This window comes from Rhamphochromis longiceps, linkage group LG18 (assembly GCF_057381845.1).
Source record: "Rhamphochromis longiceps isolate RC_006_pf linkage group LG18, R_longiceps_female_GT1.1, whole genome shotgun sequence".
In the NCBI taxonomy this organism is placed as follows: domain Eukaryota; kingdom Metazoa; phylum Chordata; class Actinopteri; order Cichliformes; family Cichlidae; genus Rhamphochromis; species Rhamphochromis longiceps.
Genome location: NC_140574.1, coordinates 31062727 through 31084293, shown reverse-complemented (window position 1 = coordinate 31084293; position 21567 = coordinate 31062727). Strand labels below are relative to the sequence as shown.

General features: G+C 40.3%; 1 protein-coding gene across 14 annotated transcripts in view; it reads right to left on the bottom strand.

Annotated features, from left to right (window-relative positions):
• The window catches only part of ctnnd2b (catenin (cadherin-associated protein), delta 2b), a 232199-nt gene that overhangs the window by 2729 nt on the left and 207903 nt on the right, over positions 1–21567 (bottom strand). For 9 of the 14 annotated variants that reach the window (XM_085388030.1, XM_085388028.1, XM_085388029.1 and 6 more), the window contains 7 exons: positions 17498–17671; positions 16269–16419; positions 11659–11920; positions 7887–7980; positions 7632–7758; positions 3603–3731; positions 1854–1930 (listed from right to left, as the gene is read on the bottom strand). In XM_085388030.1, coding sequence (XP_085244156.1) covers positions 1854–1930; positions 3603–3731; positions 7632–7758; positions 7887–7980; positions 11659–11920; positions 16269–16419; positions 17498–17671 — 1014 coding nt within the window. The remainder of the gene's footprint in view (positions 1–1853; positions 1931–3602; positions 3732–7631; positions 7759–7886; positions 7981–11658; positions 11921–16268; positions 16420–17497; positions 17672–21567) is intronic. The other 5 variants (XM_085388031.1, XM_085388038.1, XM_085388039.1 and 2 more) reach the window with 1 other exon arrangement.

The following is a 21567-nucleotide window of genomic DNA, read 5'->3' as shown; positions in this document are numbered from 1 at the left end:
GACCACTCATGATTGGTCCAAGTCACCACAAGTGAGAGTGAGGGGAGTACTGGGAACCATGAGGTTTCTCATGTGACACTGCACATTGCTATAGAGTCGTCCACCATATTGGATGTGATACAATACAAAGCTTCCAAGCGATTGCTTTGGTTGCTAGCAGATGTCTACTACAAACTACTAGATGAGTAGCAGTAAAATCTGAAAAGGTGTGACACAAACAGGAAATGGAGATGTTCACCTTCAAGTTAAAAGCTGTGCCTTAGGGCTCACATTTCAAAAGTTGGAACTTTAACTTTGAAGGCAAATTTCCAATTTGTGTTGCACTTTTTACAGTTTCACTCCAGCTCAGAGAGCAGCTGGCCAGTATTTATACACAAGTCCATCACTTCTATTCAAACTACCACCGCAACAATATGCTTGTGACCAAACCAACCACGAGGAGCTTTTTTTCCATAGCAACAGGTAGTTGACAGATGGTCATGCATCCGTCTTTAAGCGTTTGATTGGGACCCTGTTCACTTGATTCTACGTAGTCACTATTATTGTCAATGCCATGTCCAAATAAGGTAGCATCACATGGTTAGTGGTCACATGTCTGCAAAACCTCAATAAAACTGAGTTCTGACATTCCTTCATCAAAGTGGGTGATGGGTAGCGATTAGCTTTTACCGGCAACACCATCCAACCAAAGACTAGACTGTGAGAATAACTGGAATTCACGGGTGTATTGCCATAGTGCTTAAACAGCATTCTTTATAGGTTTACAGTGACCTTTTAGGACGTCATAGTGTCTTTATAGTATCACTATTAAAGCCTTTACGATTCAGTTTCACTGTGATATTTCCTATTCACCTAGAACTATACAGCAGATCTTCCTCTTAAAGGTGAGATGAGTCATAAAGAATTGAATAAAGCTAGCAGCGCAGCATGGAAATATTAATACTTTCTAGTCTATCAGATGCTGAGTGTTGTGGGTTTTCAAACGTTTCCTCAGTGAAATCAGGGCATCTTAAACTATTGAGTTCAAATATAATCACTAACCTGTCTTTGGTGTTTTTATTTTTTCCTCTCTCTTTACACTTTACTCTTTACATCTTATTTTTATTCACACCTGCTTCTTGTAGTGTTAGTAATTCATTTCATGAAGGAAGGAACCTTCTGAGTTTATAGTGGACATGTATAATGGCTAATTTACACTATGAAGCCCTGCTCCCAAAAAATGACATAGATTTACCGCTGTGCCATCTTGTGCCAGTACAGAACGTGATTTCACTGGGTAGGGTGGTTGGTGATAAGAGATAGCATAAACAAATGTAAGTCTAAATAGTAACAATAACTCAGTGGAAAAAAAGTCCTCCACACTGTCTTCATTCATAAAAGCCTTACATTATTTTTCAGTTTCAGTGCAGCTGGCCAAACAACAAGAAACAACAGCAACAAACACTTACTGCTAAAGAGACAGAGTGACAGTGGACGGTATATCCTTGCTTTTTCAACATAAAACTCATTTTTGCAGATAGGGGCAGTTCAAAGTGACCCCCTTATATTGCTTTTTAGTTTCAGTGCCCTTGTTTTCTACTGAGTTATCAATTGTGTCACTAGTTTGCTAACATAAACTAATGTAAGTCTATTAGCCACAACCAGCCAACCAACCCAGTGATGATTATGCTAAACATGTTCTAAAAACGTTAAGCCGCACAGTGTTAAACCTATGTTAGTTTTTGAGAGCAGGGCTCCATGATGTAAATTAGCCTTTAATGCTGGTGTGTCAGCTAGAGGTAACAAGTCACCTTTAGCATGTACATGAAACCTGATTATGGAATGTGTTTCCTAAAGAAAGGGACTTTTCATACCTGATTATACTTCAGGTCATCAGTTGGGGACACATACGCTCCTCTGTGTAGTGTTGAAGACCCACCGGAGATTTGACCTGCAGACACAGTGAGGATGAGTTCATGCTCTAAATCGTTTACTCAGTTTTTATAATTAAAGTAATCAAATGGGAGTAGGCTGTCAGTGGTATCAGCTGGACACCTGCTGCATTAACATTAATGAAGAGGATGATGAATGGTGATTAAGGAGAGCTTGGATTTTTTTGTTTCCCATGTAACAACTGCTCTTGGTGTGAACTCTCTCCAAGGATAGACCGCATACAACAATGAAACCCTCGCTGAAACCCAGGATGTTGACAACAAGATTAAAGCTCTGTGCTGATGGTGATGTTGGAAGAAAAACGCTGCTGATAATGAAAAGTTCCTTATAAGATATGATGGTGCAACAGCCTAAGGCCTTCCAATGGGAAGATTGGTGTTAGAGGCCAGAGGCCAGAATTGACTTAGCTCAATGGACCAGAGAGAAAACACAGACACAGCTTTCAGGTGTGCAAAGTGAGCAGACAGCAGAGGTCAGTGGTCTCAGATGCTAGTTGGGTAGTCATAAAACGATTCATTGATAAGTGGCTGCTCATGTGAGTCTGCAGTGTCTCTAGGTTTCTCAGTCAAAGCCACCCTTCACCTGACACATCCAATTTCAAAGCACTAACATAGCACAGGTAGAAATACTAGCTTGAGGACTCATAAAGGGACTTCACTGACCAGTTGGTCATGTCACTGTGGCTACATCCATCTTTTATATACAGCCTATGCATATAATCAGGGGTGCACATAAGTGGTCCGCAGGTGTGCATTCGCTGTCAAAATAAAAGACGCACACCAGATAAGAAGTTGCAACGTGCGTTTGCGTACATATAAAAGGCAGTGTTTTTGTCCACTAGAGTGGGATTTTCACGGCATATTCTGCACCACATCTCTGTGCGTTCATCATTTGTTTGAAGCCAGCTCACCTCCTGCAACCACTTTTCCGAGAATACGCGCTTCTTTTGTGGTTCGGACTCCTTCTGACATTTCTTTGGGGGTGGAGGAACACCAAAGTAATTGCTTAAAGGAGCTTCTTTGACATCTTTAAGAGTTCTAAACAAATGTCTGTCCTCCTCCAGAAAATCTTATGTACGCAAACGCGCGTTGCAACTTCTTATCTGGTGTGCGTCTTTTATTTTGACAGCGAATGCACACCTGCGGACCACTTATGTGCATCCCTGCATATAAGAAGGTTTATGGTTGGAGTGGCTTAAAATGGAAAGATTTAGTCTAATTTATTGGTGTCTGTTTGTCCAGACAATTTTTATAGAGAAATTTGAAGCTGCTGCTAGCAGTCTGTTAGCTAACCAGCTAACTAACTAACCAGCATCTCTAAGACTCTCACACTAACTAGCTACATCTTGATTAAATGTATTTTGAGTCACCTGTGATGTTTTTGCACAATGTCAGCTTTAACACAATAACAACAACCTACTGAACAAAAAAGACATAACAAGTGTGATGTAATAAGCACTGACAGGTGGATTTATCTTTGGGCAAAGCTAAACTACAAAAATGAAAGTGGTTTTAACCTTTTCACTCTCTCTCGGGATAAAAATAAATAGTTTCCCATGAAACGATTCCTTTCATATCTCTTAACGCACACTCCTTTATACTAAAACCATCACCTCTGCTGGAAACAGCTTTATGTGTGTTTGTGACAAATGTGCAGTTTGGAATTCCTACCCGCCATGGCGTCTTTCCGGGATGTGTGCTCGCCCTTGCTGCTATGGTAACTGGCATTGCCAGTTGACTCGTAGTCTGCCTTTCTCTCCTTCAATGCCATCATCTCCCTGGGGGACGCAGGAGCACTCGCTACATACACACACACACATTAGATCAGTCAACACATTATCAATACAGATCAGGAAGAAACTACAAAAGGGAGGACAAGTGTTTGCAACACAGTCGAATCCTTTCAGAGCAACGTGAACTTGTTCAACACTCTGAGCTCTTGCATTTACCTGCCAATGAAAGCAAAGAAGTCTGTGGCTTCACTGTATGCATTACTTGCTCTAACCATCACTCTGGAATGAGTTAAAAACAGGGGTACTGGGAGCAGCTTTGACTGTGGCTCTGTGGGTTTGGACCATTTTCCACAAATCTTTAGCTTTTTGACCAGGCTGTGATTCAAAGAGGTAAATACTGAGTCATCCCTCCTCCCTATGTCGGCTTTAGTCTATCCTCTCTTTTCTTCTTCTTATCCTCTTGCTGCCTGACTGCAAGCCCCTCCTATATATTCTCACCATTTCAGACTCCCATTGGCTTATTAAGTTCTCTTGTTGTTGGTGACCTGAAAACCTTTTTGTACCCAACAGGCATCCTGGAAGTATCAGAAGAAATATAAACACCCACAGTCCGAAAAAAGAGAAGGGGATGATGGGATCAGTGACGGTGACAATAAGTTGGATCTGGTAAGCCATGTCGGCAATTGATTTGGTGCCATATGGTTTGCTCTGATCTACAAATCACATAGAAGCTGCTGGTTATGACGCCTGTTTGTGTTACTGTGCCTGTTTCTTTGCCTGTTATAATCCATTTAGTATTGATCTAGATGCTCATTACTGCTCTATTGGCACAACAAATCTGTTAGGTTTTGTATTGTTGAATGTCATTTACGCTTAGAAATATTTAACCATATATGCTTAGAGGTTTAATCAATTGTGTCGTGATAGGATGTGTGATTTTTAGCAGGCTGCAAAGGCTACATTCTGGGAGCATGGGAAGAGGTCGTACCTTGTTTTATTGTTTTACGGTAGGATTAACGTAGCTATGTCAGTTTTAGTCTAAGTGCTTTTTTACATATAGATGAACTGTTGGATTTTCCAGACCAGCAGGTTAAGGGAAGTCGTTTATGGGGCCACACTCTGACACCCCCCCCCCCCCCCCCACACACACACACACACACACACAAAGGCAAGGTACTCTTTGTGTGTATGTATATGTCGTATGTTAATGAACTTATGCATATTCATGTAACCTCAATAAAAGAGCAGTGTTACGGGGGAGCGGACGAGAGCAACTGGGGTCAAGCGAAGAAACGGCGTTTGTCCGGTTCTCTCCCGTGCACGAGAAACATGAGGAACTTTGCCTACTTCGTGTCTTGCTTGCTGTGTAATTATATTGTCTTCAACGTTCCAGCGAATAGGTTCAAGCTACAAACCTATCAAAATCCATTGTAATATCAGCATCTAAACACCCAATCATCGACTTTTATTGAAATGCATTTATTCCTATGGTGTTAAATACAAAGGAACTATTTCCTTTATGTGCATTTGAAAATGAAGAGTGAAATTAAAGAAAGGCTCAGTGGACAATCTGTGACTGCCTGCAAAATTTTACAAATGTGAAATGAGTCTTTATCATACTTATTTCTATTTTGCCGGTTTGTCAGCTGAAAGGCTCATAAATCCAGCCTTGGCTATTGTTTTTAAAAGTAGATGGCTAATACGTGAAAAATGTTCAAATGCTCTTGCATGAAGTCATTTGAAATTATTTTTGAATTATGCATTAGCTCACAGTTGGCAGCTGTAGCTGCCTGGCTCTGTGAATGACAATAGGACTATATTCTATATATTACAGGGTGGATTTCTATGAAACTTGGCAGTCAAGGTCATCATATAAACCTCACTGACTTTGTGATCACAGACTCCATCAGCAGGTTCCCACTTTTGGCTTTCTGGGAAATCTTGCGACACCTGATTGCCATTAAATTGGGCATTATATAAGAAACTTCTTAAAGGGTTTTTTATTATCTTCATTTCCCCTCCTGTAAGAAACCTGTATTGTTCATTTAAGCTCATTAAATGCTAAAATATCATCTCATTTTTCATTTAAAATGTTTTGTCCCTGGCTGTGAGTAAAGGCTGTGCCCAAATTTGACTTGAAGGCAATATACTAATTGTGCATTTCTTGTGAACTGCTTTCACAGTTTTACATAAAAAAGTAATAAGGTGGTTTTGAATTAGCCAATACAAAATATATTTCCTGTTGAAAACAAAAACTCACAGTATCTCTAAACTTTAATTTATTTCTTGACATAATAAGATTTTTAAGCCACTGTCTGCCCAGCTCTGTTAATGGCATCCAGAATATTAATACAATGGGAAAATGACCCATGGGTACATCTGTGGTGGGAGGGGAAGTACTAAGTTTGAAAGTCCAACATGTCCAGTCCACTAGGACTAACTCACATCTACACAGTGGATGATAATTGAAACAACTGATTAAAGGAGATTAAACAGATTTTATAACTGAACACCAATTTAAATGAGATCTTAATGACTGACTTTGTGATGCCTTTCTCCTCCATAAACAGCTTCACACATTTGGCTTTCTGTCAAATCTTGTGACACTGTTTCTATTAATTCCCATTAAATCGCTGGTGCAGACATTTAAAGACTATATGAGCAATTTAACGCTAAAAGCGCGACATAAATGCATTGGGTGTTATTTTAAAATCATAATCACTGGAAATGGAGGAATTGAGGTTGCAGACGTGACATTGAGAGCTGTGAATATTGGCTGTGGTGATGATTCCTGCTGACCTACAGTTCCTTTAATTGCTCTTTGAGGCTGGCTCCAAATGATAGTTAATCCTCATAGACTGCCACATTATAGATGATATAAACATGTTTACAGCCAGATATGAAAAACTGCTTTAGTCATAGCAAATTTCACGCTTAATCTATAGGAAGGGTATTTTTTACTAATTGTACTATAAGCTTTAAAGCTGTGTATGAAGCATGTGGCCACTTTGGCAGGTTGAGTCTGATGCAGGCAGCTGCAGCTCAGCTTCACCTGCACTAATTAAAGCCATTAAACAGGATCTCCCAACAAGTGTTTTTGGTGTGCTGCCTTTTATAGTAACAGCTAGTCCACGAAGACTGTGCTCCAGTTGTGGAAAGTGACATTTTTGTACTTTATTTGTATGATGTGTGTGTCTGAGCGATGCATGTATATTATAACCAAACCTCCCAGCACTAATTATGCAACATTGGCCATAAAAAAGGAAAAAAAGAGCTAAGAGTGTTTTTGACTCCACTACTAAACACATCACTAATATATTCTCAAACACATCCACACTTCTGTGCACTTTAGGCACTTCTTCTGTCACACTTACAAGCCGATGGATGAAATGAATTTAGTATCTTGTGAAAGGACACTTTGACAGCTGCCCCAGACAATCTATGCAAGCAGCAAACGGGCTTCACATGTTTTCAACCGCAATTCCACCACCCACGTAATTGCTGTCGCATTAATGTGAAAGCTTAGGCAGCACATGCACAGTGAGGAGATGCAAATGCATGTTATTAAGAGCATTATAATTTCTCAATAAACAATTGATAGCTTAGATAAATAAGTAAATATGAGGCACTCCCATTTTACATTGTCACGGGATGAACTGTATCGATGAATGCTCTTCAAGGGTTGTGTGTCTTACACAACGTGATCACTGTCAAAGTGTCTCCATCAGCCCAGAAACACGGAGGCCTTGGAGATGCTCATTATTATTAGTCAAACCTTAACTTAACACAAGGGCGGGAAACTTTTTTAGTGCAAGGATTTTCCTTGACAGCGGAGTAATTTACCAGTGGTCACTGTAGTGTGAAGGTTGAAGCACAGTTGAGATATATCGGAGCGCTGCTTGTTTGTACTGTACTGGTGGAAAGAGTGATGAATGGGAAGATGGGAGACGGGGATGTGTAGGCTCACCTGATCGATTGTTGGGCGAGGTCCGCACAGGAGAGATGGAGGGCGTACGAGAGGAAGAATAAGGTCGCTGTCTGTCTCTCTCTATCGTGGAGGAGGAGCCAACAAAATGGTACTGGGAATAGCCGTCCTGCGGGAGACCAAAGTGAAAGCAAATGAGGAGGAGAAGATTTGAGGCAGTGTTTAGTTACCTTGCAATGGTTTTACATGTAATTGCACAGATTCTGGATTTATATACCCAGAGTACAGAGGCTTTACCTTTTTATAGAGGCTGCGCAGGTCTCTGTATTGCCACATGCTGTTCAAGACTTGAGATGCAGCTTTCACCACTTTGGGACTATGTCTGGGAATTCAGCAGAGAGGAAAACAAAAAAACACAACGTAAAGCTCGACCGTCCTCTGCTCTGTTTGGGTAGACGCCGTTTTATAAAAACACCACAGTTCAGAATAAAAAAGAAAAATACACGAAATGGAGACACTAAACGCGCATGTAAATCAGCATCTCATGCAGCCTTCGAGGAAAACGTCTTCTTCATCTTCTCTGATGTGCCACTTAAATGTTCGTAGGACAAATTGCATAATTGTTTTTCTGATTGATTTATTAGCCAATATTTCATTCTGTTTCCCCCAAGTGACTAATGACTGTGGGTTTAATTGGCTCATATGGCATTATCAGTGCGTAGGAAATGAAACTTTATTTCTTCGAGACATTTTGATAATGTTGTTGTTTTGGATTCTCAGATTGCGGGCTGTGTAATTTCAGCAACACAAATAGGGAACACTGGAAAACTGTTCTTTGAGGAACAAGACAACTGAACTGGTACCTGTAATTTTATCTAAATGTGAGTCTAATAATAAACACACTACTAATTCGTTTTAGCCTGTTATCTATCATGGAGAATTGAATGCCATGTTAGGATATAGACATAAACAAAACAGAAAAAGCACACAGCAGGTGCAACATTTTTTCTACATGACAAAAATTAGAAATGTATACGATATGCAGTTAGAACAAAAGTGAGCTAAAATTACAGCTGAAGTTATGCTACATCATATTATCTATATCCATATTCACTCGCTTTTATCTGTAATCTTTGTCTGCACTTTAGTCATTCCTCAGTGCCAAAATCTAATCATAACACAGCTGACCTGCTGCTAAAACCAACTTAGCAGATGTCAGTAGCTGTCATCTAGGAATTTTAACTTTGAGAACTCCCACTCTTTGAACTTCTGGTTTCCTAGGGACCGCTTTTAAATCATATATCTAATTGCATTAGGGATGTGCCTAACTATTTGACTAGATGTTTAAGCACTGCTTCCTCTCTTAGCTGGCAACAACTGATAAAAATAACTCCCAAAAGGTTCTGTTCATCTGGACGTAGCGTTTTCAGTGGGAGAAACGTTCCGTCACTCATTCAAGTGACTTCTTCAGTCTCAGCTGACTGCAGGTTTCCCCAATCTTATAAACAGTACATTTTCACAATGACTGAAACTAAAAACCACTGAATGAACAATGGGCTGGGAGGTCAGTCTCTTGATCATTAATATGAAAATTCTGTACCATTCACAGAGTTGGGGAATGGCTGCAATCACAGCATTGTGAGATGGCGAAAGACGTACCAAAATGCAGATAAGTGATTAAATGTTTCTCCCACTGAAAACGCTACGTCCAGATGAACAAAATCAACCTTTTGGGATTTGCTTACCTGGATGATTAAGCATGCATCAAGACAGATAAAAATAAGATTTAATTCATTGCTGATTTTAAGATATTATGCAACCAATAGCCACTACGCACAGCTTCAGCCTTAGAAAATGAGACAAGAACATCAACGAGCAAATTCTTAAAAATGCTTGTTGCACTTTTTCAAGTTTTGCTAACGCTTGACTATTTGTTAGCGAGTATTTGTAGACAGTAAGACAAAAAGCAGACACACAGACCAGCAGACTTCTTTAGTATTTTGAAAGAGAAAATGAAGAGCTGTATACTATTCTGCAACACAGTCTGCACAGGCCAGTGGCATGGAATGAAGGTTGCTAATGTTAACAAATCTAACAATAGCTATAATGCAAACAATGGGGCGATCATGGCTCAAGAGTTGGGAGTTCGCCTTGTAATCGGAAGGTTGCCGGTTCGAGCCCCGGCTCGGACAGTCTCGGTCGTTGTGTCCTTGGGCAAGACACTTCACCCGTTGCCTACTGGTGGTGGTCAGAGGGCCCGGTGGCGCCAGTGTCCGGCAGCCTCGCCTCTGTCAGTGCGCCCCAGGGTGGCTGTGGCTACAACGTAGCTTGCCATCACCAGTGTGTGAATGTGTGTGTGAATGGGTGGATGACTGGATATGTAAAGCGCTTTGGGGTCCTTAGGGACTATTAAAAGTGCTATATAAATACCATTTACCAAATCTGTGTAAATGCAAAGCCATATACAAAGCAAATGCCACACATTTCAGTGACATTTAAAATAATATTTGGTTATTAAAGAAGCCGATTGTTCACAACTATCCCACAGATGCATCATTATATAGCGCAACTTCTAAATCTTAAACTTTACTTAAATTATTTCTCTCCAATTAATCTTTCTTGGTTAACTACAATAATAACCATCAACGTGACTATTAAACCCCATTTCTACTAGACTGCTCAAATACGTCCTACCATTTATTAATGTTTCAATCATAAATATCATCCATCTTTATCAATGCGCATGTATATCTCCAACCTTCTTTTCAACAATTCTTGAAAGAGTCATTGTAAAACAGCTAACTGATCATCTGGTGAGTTCCACAGGGTTCTGTGCTGGGACCATTTCTATTTACATTCCCTTAGGCAATTATTATTAGCAGGCATAGCATACATTTGTTTCTATGCAGATGATACCCAGCTTAAGATATCTAACAACAGTTACTTAAAAAGCCTTCAATTCTACTTTTAGGAAGTAGAACCAGAGTAGAACCTTCAGCTTTCAGGCCCCTCTTCTGTAGAACCAGCTCCCAGTTTGCATTTCAGAGACAGACACCCTCTCTACTTTTAAGATCAGGTGTAACAGTTTCTTATTTGATAAAGATTATAGTTAGAGCTGGATGGAGGTTCTCAGTCATCCAGGTCATCGTAGTCTGGATGAAGCAATCCTGAATGATTCAGCTACGACTCGGCGACAGCCAGCAGCTTCCAGCAACCACTGCTAAATGGTTTTTCCCTGGTTTTCCTGTTTCGTATAATTTCCAACATAGCAGACAGCTTTTGAGCATTGTACACGACATTTTGTGAGAAACCTCAAAAAGGCAGCAGCTGAACGTAATCTTGACAAGTCTGGCAAATTCGAGGATTTGTAGCAATGGGAAACTTCCATGGCTGGATCTTCAGTTTTATAGATGCTACCTTTAAATCCTTTAAATAGAATGAATACCTTTAAATTAAATAATTTGTATTGCTTTAGTGCACAGTACTGTAATATAACAAACAAAAGCCTCACATAGAGCAAAGTAGTTACTACAGCACAAGCTGCAAGCACTGTAAGATGTGGACGGTAAATATGTTTCGTTGTAGCAAGTTAAACAAGTTAAAATTATACTCCTTGCTCTGCGCCTCTGTGTTCTCTCTCTTTATAGACTGTCCAATAAAAACAATGTAGGTGTGTGGGTAAACAGACTATGCAGGGAGCGCACAGGGTACAGACTGGCCAAACTTTAGCTGGATCTTATTTTCTGTTGCTTTGACTGGTGACTCACAGCACTAAGAAAAACAATCACACAGCCTCTGTAAACCTTCTCTCCTGTCTCAGCTCTGAGCCCCTTCACACCAATACACATCTATATTCCTACTCCTTTCTTATCCTTTTGATCAGTCCACCTGTTCGCATCTTGTGATTTAAAATGTGATCAGCGTATAAAAAACTATAAGACGATACAAAGTGTTGGTGCTTCCTCACAACCTTGACTAGTTAGATCATTTCTACCGTTTTTATCGTCACCTCCGCATCCTTTTAGTTTACCCCCTCATCAACATGGCATCGTCTTCCCATTCGGCTTACTTGTCTCCCTTGCTGCGGGCGATGCCAATGAGCTTCTCGATGCCGCCAGCGTCCCTCAGGGCTTTGGTGTTCTCCATGTTCTTGGTGATGACCTCATGCAGCGCGCAGCAGATAGCCGTGATGGTGTCATCCGACATGGTCTTCCCCACCAGCCCGCTGTTGCTGTTGGTGCCACCCCCTCCGCCTCCTCCCCCACCACTGCTGTTGTTGTTGTTGCTGCCTCCAGGCAAACGGTGCACCAGGTCCCTCATGGCATATTTACCTTTGGTGGGTGAGAGTGACAGGGAAAGTACGGGTGAGGTGAATAATATATGAAGAAGATACAAAAAAATGTAGGAATGGGAGCGAAACAAACATTTTGTGGAGCTTCTGTGTGGAGTTTGTGTGTTCTTTGTGTGCTTGTGTGGATTTTCTCCAGGTACTCTGACTTCCTCCCACAGTCCAAAAACCTGCATTTTAGGTTAACTGATGATTCTACACTGTCTTTCTCTGTTAGCCCATTATTAGCTGGGATGAGCTCCAGTTCCCCAACAATAGGTGTTATGGATGGGTTGACTTAGGGAGTAATTAAAAATAAACTGACTTATGCCAGGCCTTGAATTGATCAAAACTTTACTTTTTATATGCAAGTTTGTAACCAAATAGTTAGCCAGTTACTGCCAGCCAGCCCTCTTCCTGCTAAAACTGGGTTTAAATCCTGCACTTAGTCAGAAGCAGGTATGGGGCCAGCTCTGTCCAGCTTCTAACAATGCAACGAACTTACAATATTGTTGTGTTGACTTTACAAAGTAAAGACTTTCACACAGGAGGGACAGAAAGCCTATAACTTATTAAGAGGATTCAATTCAATTTGTTGAAGTTGCACAGCTCCTTCACCTTAACCAATTCCTCCACAAGATCAACAATCCTGATGCTCTGCACTAAACTAATGTTGAAACTGATTTCTTTGCTTTGCTTACATCAGAGCTGCTTTTATTTTTGCTATCAAGGTAGAATGCTCAAAGTTTTTGTCTCGACTGTACAAGTCTAACAATTTTCTTATTTCATTGTTTCTGAAATCACCTGTACCTGCTGCATATAAAAAAAAAATCTGCAAGACGATGCCTACTCCTAGGCAAAATACCTACTTTGAGTGCATTCACATGAAGACACAAAGGTGTAACCAATGTAAAGGCCATTCTAAAGACTGGTTTTAATAAAGCAGTTAATATTAGGTTTGGTAAAGAAAACCAGACCCTGGTCCAGCATGCACATTACCCAAGTTTGATGTGGAAAAGGGAAACAGTAGAAGACATTTGCATCTAAAAAATAAATGTAGTATTAATATGTATTCTGTTCTTCTAACATATTCATCAAACATTATGTGGGAACTTTCAGAATCCCAAAACTTGCAGCAAAGACAGTTTTATTATATTCTACTAAATTTACCCAGTAGAACAATTACCAAAATGTGTTGAACTTTAATCATATGCATTATAAGCTAACAGTAGACTTAAATCTAGTGTAATTTCACATTACTTTCACTGTAATTTCTACTATAGTACAGCATATATTGTGGAAACAGCTGTAAGTCAGTTAAAAAAGCACAGGAAAATAAAAAAGTCACAAATATCAAGATATTTTTCTTCCCTTGTTTCGTTTTTTAAAGAAAGAAGCTTCTGAAAGCTGGAGCTGACTACCACTGAGGTAAAATTGCAGCCTGGCAGGCCTGCTGTCAGACACTGATGGAAACATGACCACGTGATCTCACACAGACTGACTACATTTCCCATGACACCTGAACACTGCTGTCAGGAAATCTTGTCCGCTCTGCTCTCTGGTCTCCATTCTGATTGGGTCATCACCCTGGGGTGGCGGCGGTGGTAATGGTGGTGGTGCTGGGGGTGTAGTTGCACGTCATGACTCACTGACAGTTTGCATGCAGACTACATGTGTTTTACTGCTGCTGTACATAATATATAAGAAGAAACTGTTACTAATTTACAATAAAACGTTACTATTTCTACGTCGTAGCAGGAGCGTTGAGGGACGGCCATGTGACCAGCAAGAATAAGCAAAACCTAACTGGACAAATTTTTGGAGCATGAGCAAAGGAAGAACTCTTTACATTTTTATCCACATCCAGATCAATTTCTTCAATACAGCAAAGCAAGTGATGATGCAGTGCTGCTCTAGGTGACTGCAGTGATACTAGCTACTTCTATGACTGCTGCAGAGAAATGATCTGAAGCATGATGTGTTGGAAGACATGGATAACTGTGAGCACAAAGCACTACTACTATTTTAAAATACACATTTAGTTTTAAGTGATAATTAAGTGAAAGCAATACAATGGCTCAGGTCAGATTTTTCTAACTTTTCCTATTTTACAGATCAAAAAATCAATTATCTCTAGATAATCGAAGCAATCGACAAATAAACTGGTATAACCAATTACTGAAGTTAAGGGTAGATAAGAACCACATAAACACACTGATTTAGCTACTGCCACAAAATTGCAGTACTGGAAAGATTCATCAGTCATTTTCACTGCTCAAATTATTGTTAAGAAAAAATGCTGAGATCAACAGAGAAAAAACGAAAAAGGCTAGACTGTAAAAAGGAGTTTCCTATTGTCACAGAATCATTTTAATTATATTTAATTGTTTTGTTTTTTTTAATTTTATGGCTCCATCAGCTGTGGCGACACCTTAGGAAATAAGGCTGCACCTGGAGGTACTGCAGGTATTGCAACTAAATATCACAGCTAGACGGAAACTCCCCAGAACACGGACTACAGATGCTTTTCTGCTCTCTAATTTGACCAGGTAGAAAAAGACTAACACGAAAGACATTTCCTGTGTATTTATTTATTATACTTTATTTATTTTTAATTAATTCCTTTAATTCATTTTGGAGGGACAATCTTCAATAATCCAAACAGTGAAAAGAGAAGAAGAAAGAAGAAAATACTAGAGTAGAAATATCACTGAACATCTAAAAACAGGGCAGCACGGTGGCACGGTGGTTAGCACTGTTGCCGCACAGCAAGAAGGTCCTGAGTTCAATTCCACCATCAGGCCGGGGTCTTTCTGTGTGGAGTTTGCATGTTCTCCCCGTGTTTGCGTGGGTTCTCTCTGGGTACTCCGGCTTCCTCCCACCGTCCAAAGACATGCAGCTTGTGGGGATAGGTTAATTGGATAATCCAAATTGCCACTAGGTGTGAATGTGCGAGTGAATGTGAGTGTGAATGGTTGTCTGTCCCTATATGTTAGCCCTGCGACAGACTGGCGACCTGTCCAGGGTGTACCCCGCCTTTCGCCCTATGACAGCTGGGATAGGCTCCAGCGCCCCCCGCGACCCTGAAAAGGATAAGCGGAAGCGAATGGATGGATGGATCTAAAAACAGATCATTAAACCGCAGCAATTCAACAAGGCCAGCTACAAACTTTAAAGTAAAACTAGACAAAGAAAAGAACAGCTGTGAGCCAATGCACAGGGCACAGAAAACAAATCACAATAAAATTAAACCCCCAACAGTTCACTGGTCCCCGGTGATTCAACACCGTAACTACGCCTGTGTCAGTGACTCACTAACTCAGCTTGTTTATTGTGGGAAGTGATTCTCTCATTGCGTGTGAGAAGAGCACCTGCAGAAGCAGAAGAGTGAATATTGTTAGTGCTAGTTATTGTACTCACCGCGCTCAGCTGTAAAGTGCGTGGATAAGCTGATGCTGCAGTAAGGTGATAAGCTGTCATGAACTGTGTAACTGTACTGGCACTGGATTGGTTTAACATTCTGATGTGCGTGTCTCTGATTTTTTTTTAATTATCATGATTGATACCGCTATAATTACAAAGATATAAACACACTGGGAAGTGAACGTCTGCGTTAGTTGGCTCAAAGCAAACCTTTCACTGCAGATGCTATTAATATCTGCTGCTGACAGCTCTGAGGCCTCAGCTACACATGTGTTTACATGATAAACTGCATTAGAAGCACATCACACAACATGGCTGAGGGGAAAGCAATGTGTCCTATCACAATATACCTGCATGCCCCATGGCAGCACGGCAGAAAAGTTAACATTACAGCCTGCACACGGACGCTTGCATTCACACAGAGAAACATCACATCGACCATCAGACGCTCAGCATCAGGGAATAAGTGGAAGGAAACATGTGGTGGTTGCTATGGGGACCAGTAGAAAAGCAGAGTTATTACAGACATCACCTAGTCTCAAAGGGAACACGTAGCAGTAAACGATCAGTCCAAGAAACACTACCTTCTGCTTACAAAGTAGAAACAAATTTAAAGACCGATGATGCACTATGTAATATTTTTGCAACTTTTATAGATGCTAAACATGACATTTAAACATGTCTGCAGAAACCAATATCATAAGGATGTACTGAAGCAGGGGAGTAATTCTCTCAGTGCGTGAAGATAACTAGTCTACAGAGAAATTTATTTTTAATTACTCCCTAATATCCAGAAAAAGACCATAAAGATGTTATTCTTCTCCACTGTCAGTGTGTTTTTGCTCTCGAAGGTTTGTTTACCCCGTCATCTTTTTCAGACTGTGTAGATTTGTTTGTATGGACAGGTGGGGGCGAGTGTGGCTACTCACCAATTAGCTCCTTGTTCCTGATGTCCAGAGCCATGTTTCTCAGGGCTGTAGCCACAGCACAAACGACCCTATCATTGTCTATCCTCAGTAACTCCACCAGGATAGGGAGTCCTTTCTCTTTGCGCACTGCAGCTCGGATATAGACGGACCACTGGGCAGGACAGGGAGAGGTGGACAGAGATGTCAGAAGACATTCATTTGTATCATTTTTGCCAAATCCATTTTCATTTTTTCGGAACCACAAATTGCCATATTTGGATAAAAGTGCCAAGCTATCCGCTAATGCTAACAAGCTTGGTTAGCTTGCTGTACACCTAAACTGTACACATAAACTGTACACCTGTTCTGCACAGACACACATACAGTTAATTAGTGCTAAGAAACAAACTGATAAACAACCTGATAAGTTATATAAAAATTACCCATGAATTAAGGCTGCGCCTTTCAATGACTTGCTTTTGAAACTCTTAGATGTCCATTGCAGGAACTGCATTTTTTTTAGGCTTCTGTTTTGTTGAGGTTGCTGCTTTGCCCTTATCCGTACCGCACAAAGAGAAAACAGGTAAATACGTCAACAGTGGAAGTCACAGTGTTCCCTTTCGCAAGGTGTAAACGACTTCGTTCTGTTGATGCCAAGAGGTTACATCCTGTTTTCTTTCGTCGTCCTCTCTAAGCAACTGATGGTATAACTGTGCCCTTTGACACGCTAGCAGAAGTGATGTGGGCAGTAACAAAATGTGAAAGCACATGATCAAGACACAGACGCAAGCGTAAACTGGGGATGTGTCTGTGAAGGAGATGACGGGTCTGACTCTTGGGGGACAGCATATTTAAACCCAGGATTAGTGAGGCAACAGGTGCTGCACCATCATGCTGCTCATCAGCGGTGTAATTAACAGCAAATTATACATTACAAATGCTCTTAACTTTGAATTAGTGCTTTAAAAGGCAATTTTCTTTCTTTTGCATTTATTTTTACCAAATGCTGATTTCAGACACAATGTACTGAAACTACTTGTTGCTCTCAGGTAAGAGGAAATCTTAAAGGGCTAGTTAAATGATAACATCATTCTTCATCACAAAATCAAAAGAATATCTGAAGTGGTTAAGCTTTTTATATTATTATATTATTACTTTCAGAGTGTTTTTGGCACCTACTGGAACTTGGAGAGCATCTTGCAGATGCCATTTAGTATCTGAATGATTCAGCCACTGGACTGCATTCTTACCTTCCAGCTGCCAGCAGCTAGATTCTGCAGAGCCCCAGCTGCTCCCTCCAGGGTGTCTGGGTTGGAGCACTCAGACAGCAGTGTGAGGTAGGGCTTAACGATGGTGGGGTGCCATAACATCTGGATGCCTTTCGGGGGCTCCGCCAAGTCTGGAAATGGGCCGACGCCGTCCCACTGCGGAAGATGACACATAATTCAGAAAAGAAAAGCATTCAGAATTCTGTGAGGTGAGGTTTGACAGCGGTGGAGTGCCAGCACGGTCTCCTCAGGCAATAACGGGAGAGGAGAAGGACGAGATTCACTGTCACAAGCAACTTATGACCACTGGCAATTTTTTTCCCCACTCTCATCGGTGACTGAAATCTCACATCTACTCCTGCTTGGATGATGTTTTTTTTTTTAAAAACACACAGATACTGTATATCAATAATAAATGTGAAAAATCTTTCAGATGCAGGAGAGCTCACAGTAACGCTGCAACATAATTAACAAATGAGTAGCTGGTTCCATATTTTCATATGCAGCACCATTAGTTTTTGAAGCTATAAGTAGCACTATATTTTAAATACAGATTGGGACGGGCTTTTATGAAATCAATTTGGGATTATAGAATCACATATACAGTTTACTACATGTGGCATGTTATTAAATTACTGGGCATTTCATTTTAAAACTATTAAATAATGCATAATTGCAGAATAAACACCACACCGCTGTCCTGCCCATGAGTAATCGAGTATCCCGTGTTATAAATGCAGCTGCAGCTTGGGCTCATGAATGCCTGAATACCAGCTGTTTCAGTCTATCTCAGGCATGCAAGAAATACACATCCCATTGTCACTCACATGCTAACTAATAGTTAGCACAGAAGCTCTTCAGTACAAGTGAAGACACAATGTTAGTCAAAGTAAGCTGAGCGGCCACTACAAAAAGGTTAATCAGACATTTAAATCAACACCACCTAGCTAAATATGGATATTTTAAAGAAGCTAACAAATTTAAGCGGCTTAAGCTAAAGCTAGCTAGAGCTCAGAGCCAGACAAATGGGCTTAGCAACAGTTATAGTTATGTTGGTAATTGCTTAATATTTTTGTTTTTCATAACAAAAAATACAATCCTCCCATTCTCTTTGCATTTGTTATAGTCTGTGTTATAATGCTAACACATGGCACTGAAAATTTGGTCATTTTTCTTCCCGTGATTTCTCTTTCCCCGTCTTCCATCGCTTCCTTTTGTCATTTTTAGCATCTCCTTATTCCTCTCTTCTCTAATTACCCAACAGTTGATAGAGTTTTTTTCCCTCTCCAACAAGCTCCCCAATCGCTCCTTCATGGTAATCATCCACAGCTGCACTGGAGTGGAGAAACACACATGGAGGGGAGAGAGAGGCCTGATATATTATTGTTTGGAGAGGTTATGATTTGTCTCTTTACGATCTGATCTCAGGGTTACTTTTAAAATCCTTCATCTCCCTGGTTCTGCCTGGTTTGCATGCGAGTTTGCAAACGGTTAGCTCAACAAATTAGTTAAAGGCCATGGCTCATTGCTACCATTTATAAAGATCTCCTCTCTCTCTTTCTGCCTTTCCTAGAAATGACAGAGAGAAAAAATAGGAGCACGCAGGGCTAATGAGCAATTCACCCACCGGAAGTGCCAGAATTTCAATCCCTGCAGCTTCACTAGAAGTGGTAAAAGACATCTTCCACTCAACCAGAATGTGATGCTGATTGCTTATTAGCATGACAAGAGGTTAGAGCCTTCTCCAAGGCAGCCGTTTGGTTTCTGCCAACTAGAAGAGCTCTCACTTTTTAACTAAACAGAGGATGAAACAGATGGACAGAGCCTGGAAACTCAGAGACACACCAGCATCTTTAAATCTGGAAACGGGTAGTAAAGACATAACGTCCTGATGCTGCTAGTTAGCATGAGTCCCTACTTCACACTGATACCTGTTCGTCTTAGAAAATCAACAGCAATATTTTAACTGAGGGCAGCTGTTACAAATGTACGTTGGTGGTAAGTAATACCATTTTTATGAACTTTATTTCACTAGGAAATGTTACCCATAAAATGTAGTCTTTTCTGCGAAAGGCCCAGGATACTGTTTTGCAACATCTTGTATCTTGGGACTTACATTTAACACAATGGTATTAAACACTAACCACTCTCCTATCTGTGCCGACACATTGTTACTTAGGTTTAATTAGTGTAGCATGGACCCCTGTCAGAGAATACCCACTGGTACAGCCCAAGCATTAAACAAACCATAAAAGAAATCCTCATAAAGGAAGGCTTTTATGAGGCCATTAAAATTCTATATGTGATATCTGTGTGGATTGAGCGGGGGAAGAACAACAGGCAGAGAAAGCGATAAAGTAACAGGAGGAAACCAAGACTGGAAGATAAACCAGTAATCAAAGTGCCAATTAAAAACACCAGGACAACACAAAGCTCACAGATACAAATGTGATTGTTCTATAGTTCAATTATCAACAGATCAGATTTAATCCATTCACAAATAATTTGTTGTTTTTGTTTCACCAGTTCAACTTTAAAGTCCTTTTTGTCACATTTTTCTCTTTTTCTGTGTTTTCTGATAATAATAATAATAATAATGGATTGGATTTATATAGCGCTTTTCAAGGCACCCAAAGCGCTTTACAATACCACTATTCATTCACTCTCACATTCATACACTGGTGGAGGCAGGCTACAGTTGTAGCCACAGCTGCCCTGGGGCAGACTGACAGAAGCGAGGCTGCCATATCGCGCCATCGGCCCCTCTGGCCAACACCAGTAGGCAAGTAGGGTAAAGTGTCTTGCCCAGGGACACAACGACCAGGACAGAGAGCCCAGGGATCGAACCGGCGACCTTCCGGTTACAGATGCGATTCCCAACCCCCTGAGCCACGGTCGCTTAAACAGACCCTCTATTTAGAAAATCCAAATGTTGCCCCTAAACTGTTGCCCCTTAGCATCATCACGTCAAACTGCACTCTATGCTGCAGGCAAATGAATTTGGAATCATCATAGTTTTTTATTGGTGAAATTAACACTACAAAAAAGCACAACACAGAAAACGTCTGACACTAAAGATAACAGCAACTTGAGCTAATGTAACTATCTAGCCATCTGTCACCTCTGCATGGTGGCTGCCATGCTCCATTTGTTGATGCTTCCTAGAGTTCACATGATGGGGACTCGAAGTCCTCTCCTCTGCAATGAGGCAGTAATTTGCATGCTTGACTTGGATTTTACAGTTACGTTCCAACACTTCCACTTAACTGAGATATAATAAATTGGGTAGTTTGTAATGAGAAACCTGTTTGCATGTGAACTAATGCGCTTCACCATTTGATTCTGGATGTCTGAACGGGGGCATTGGTTCTAGTGTCCCCAGTGCTTGGTTTGTGAAAATACTTATGCAGTCTACTTTATCTTCAATAAAAAAAGCACCTTCATCCATAGTTCATATATATATATATATATATATATATACATATATATGTATATATATATATATATATATATATATATATATATATATATATATATATATATATATATATATATATATATATATAAACTGAAAACACAAGCTGTAGATCAGCCACTTCAGATACAAAAAAATGCTAGTCACTGGTATCTCAAGTCCCATTTTGAAGTCTTGATTTTAGCGTCTAAGGCCAGAATTACTAAACAGCACAGGTGCAGGGAGTTCATCTCAATATCAAGCACAAAAAATATGACTTTTTTGTAGTAAATACTGTCACAATTAGCAGTAATTAGCAGTACATTTTCCAAATGTAAATAAGTCATCATGTAAATATTCTCCCCCCCAAGAAAGAAACTCACAGAAATAAATATGCAACAGGGAAAACGTGCAAAAATCTTTAAGTTCCCACCTCTTACCTCTCTTCTCCCTGTAAATGCCAACAGTACTTTTTTTTTTTTACAAAACCCAGTCTGCGCTGGTGGAATGCGTTAGTAAATCAAGCTGTTCGTTGGAGGTCAAAGGGACCACATTTAGACAAAAATGGTGGAATGCAAAAACTTTCTGCCAATTTATC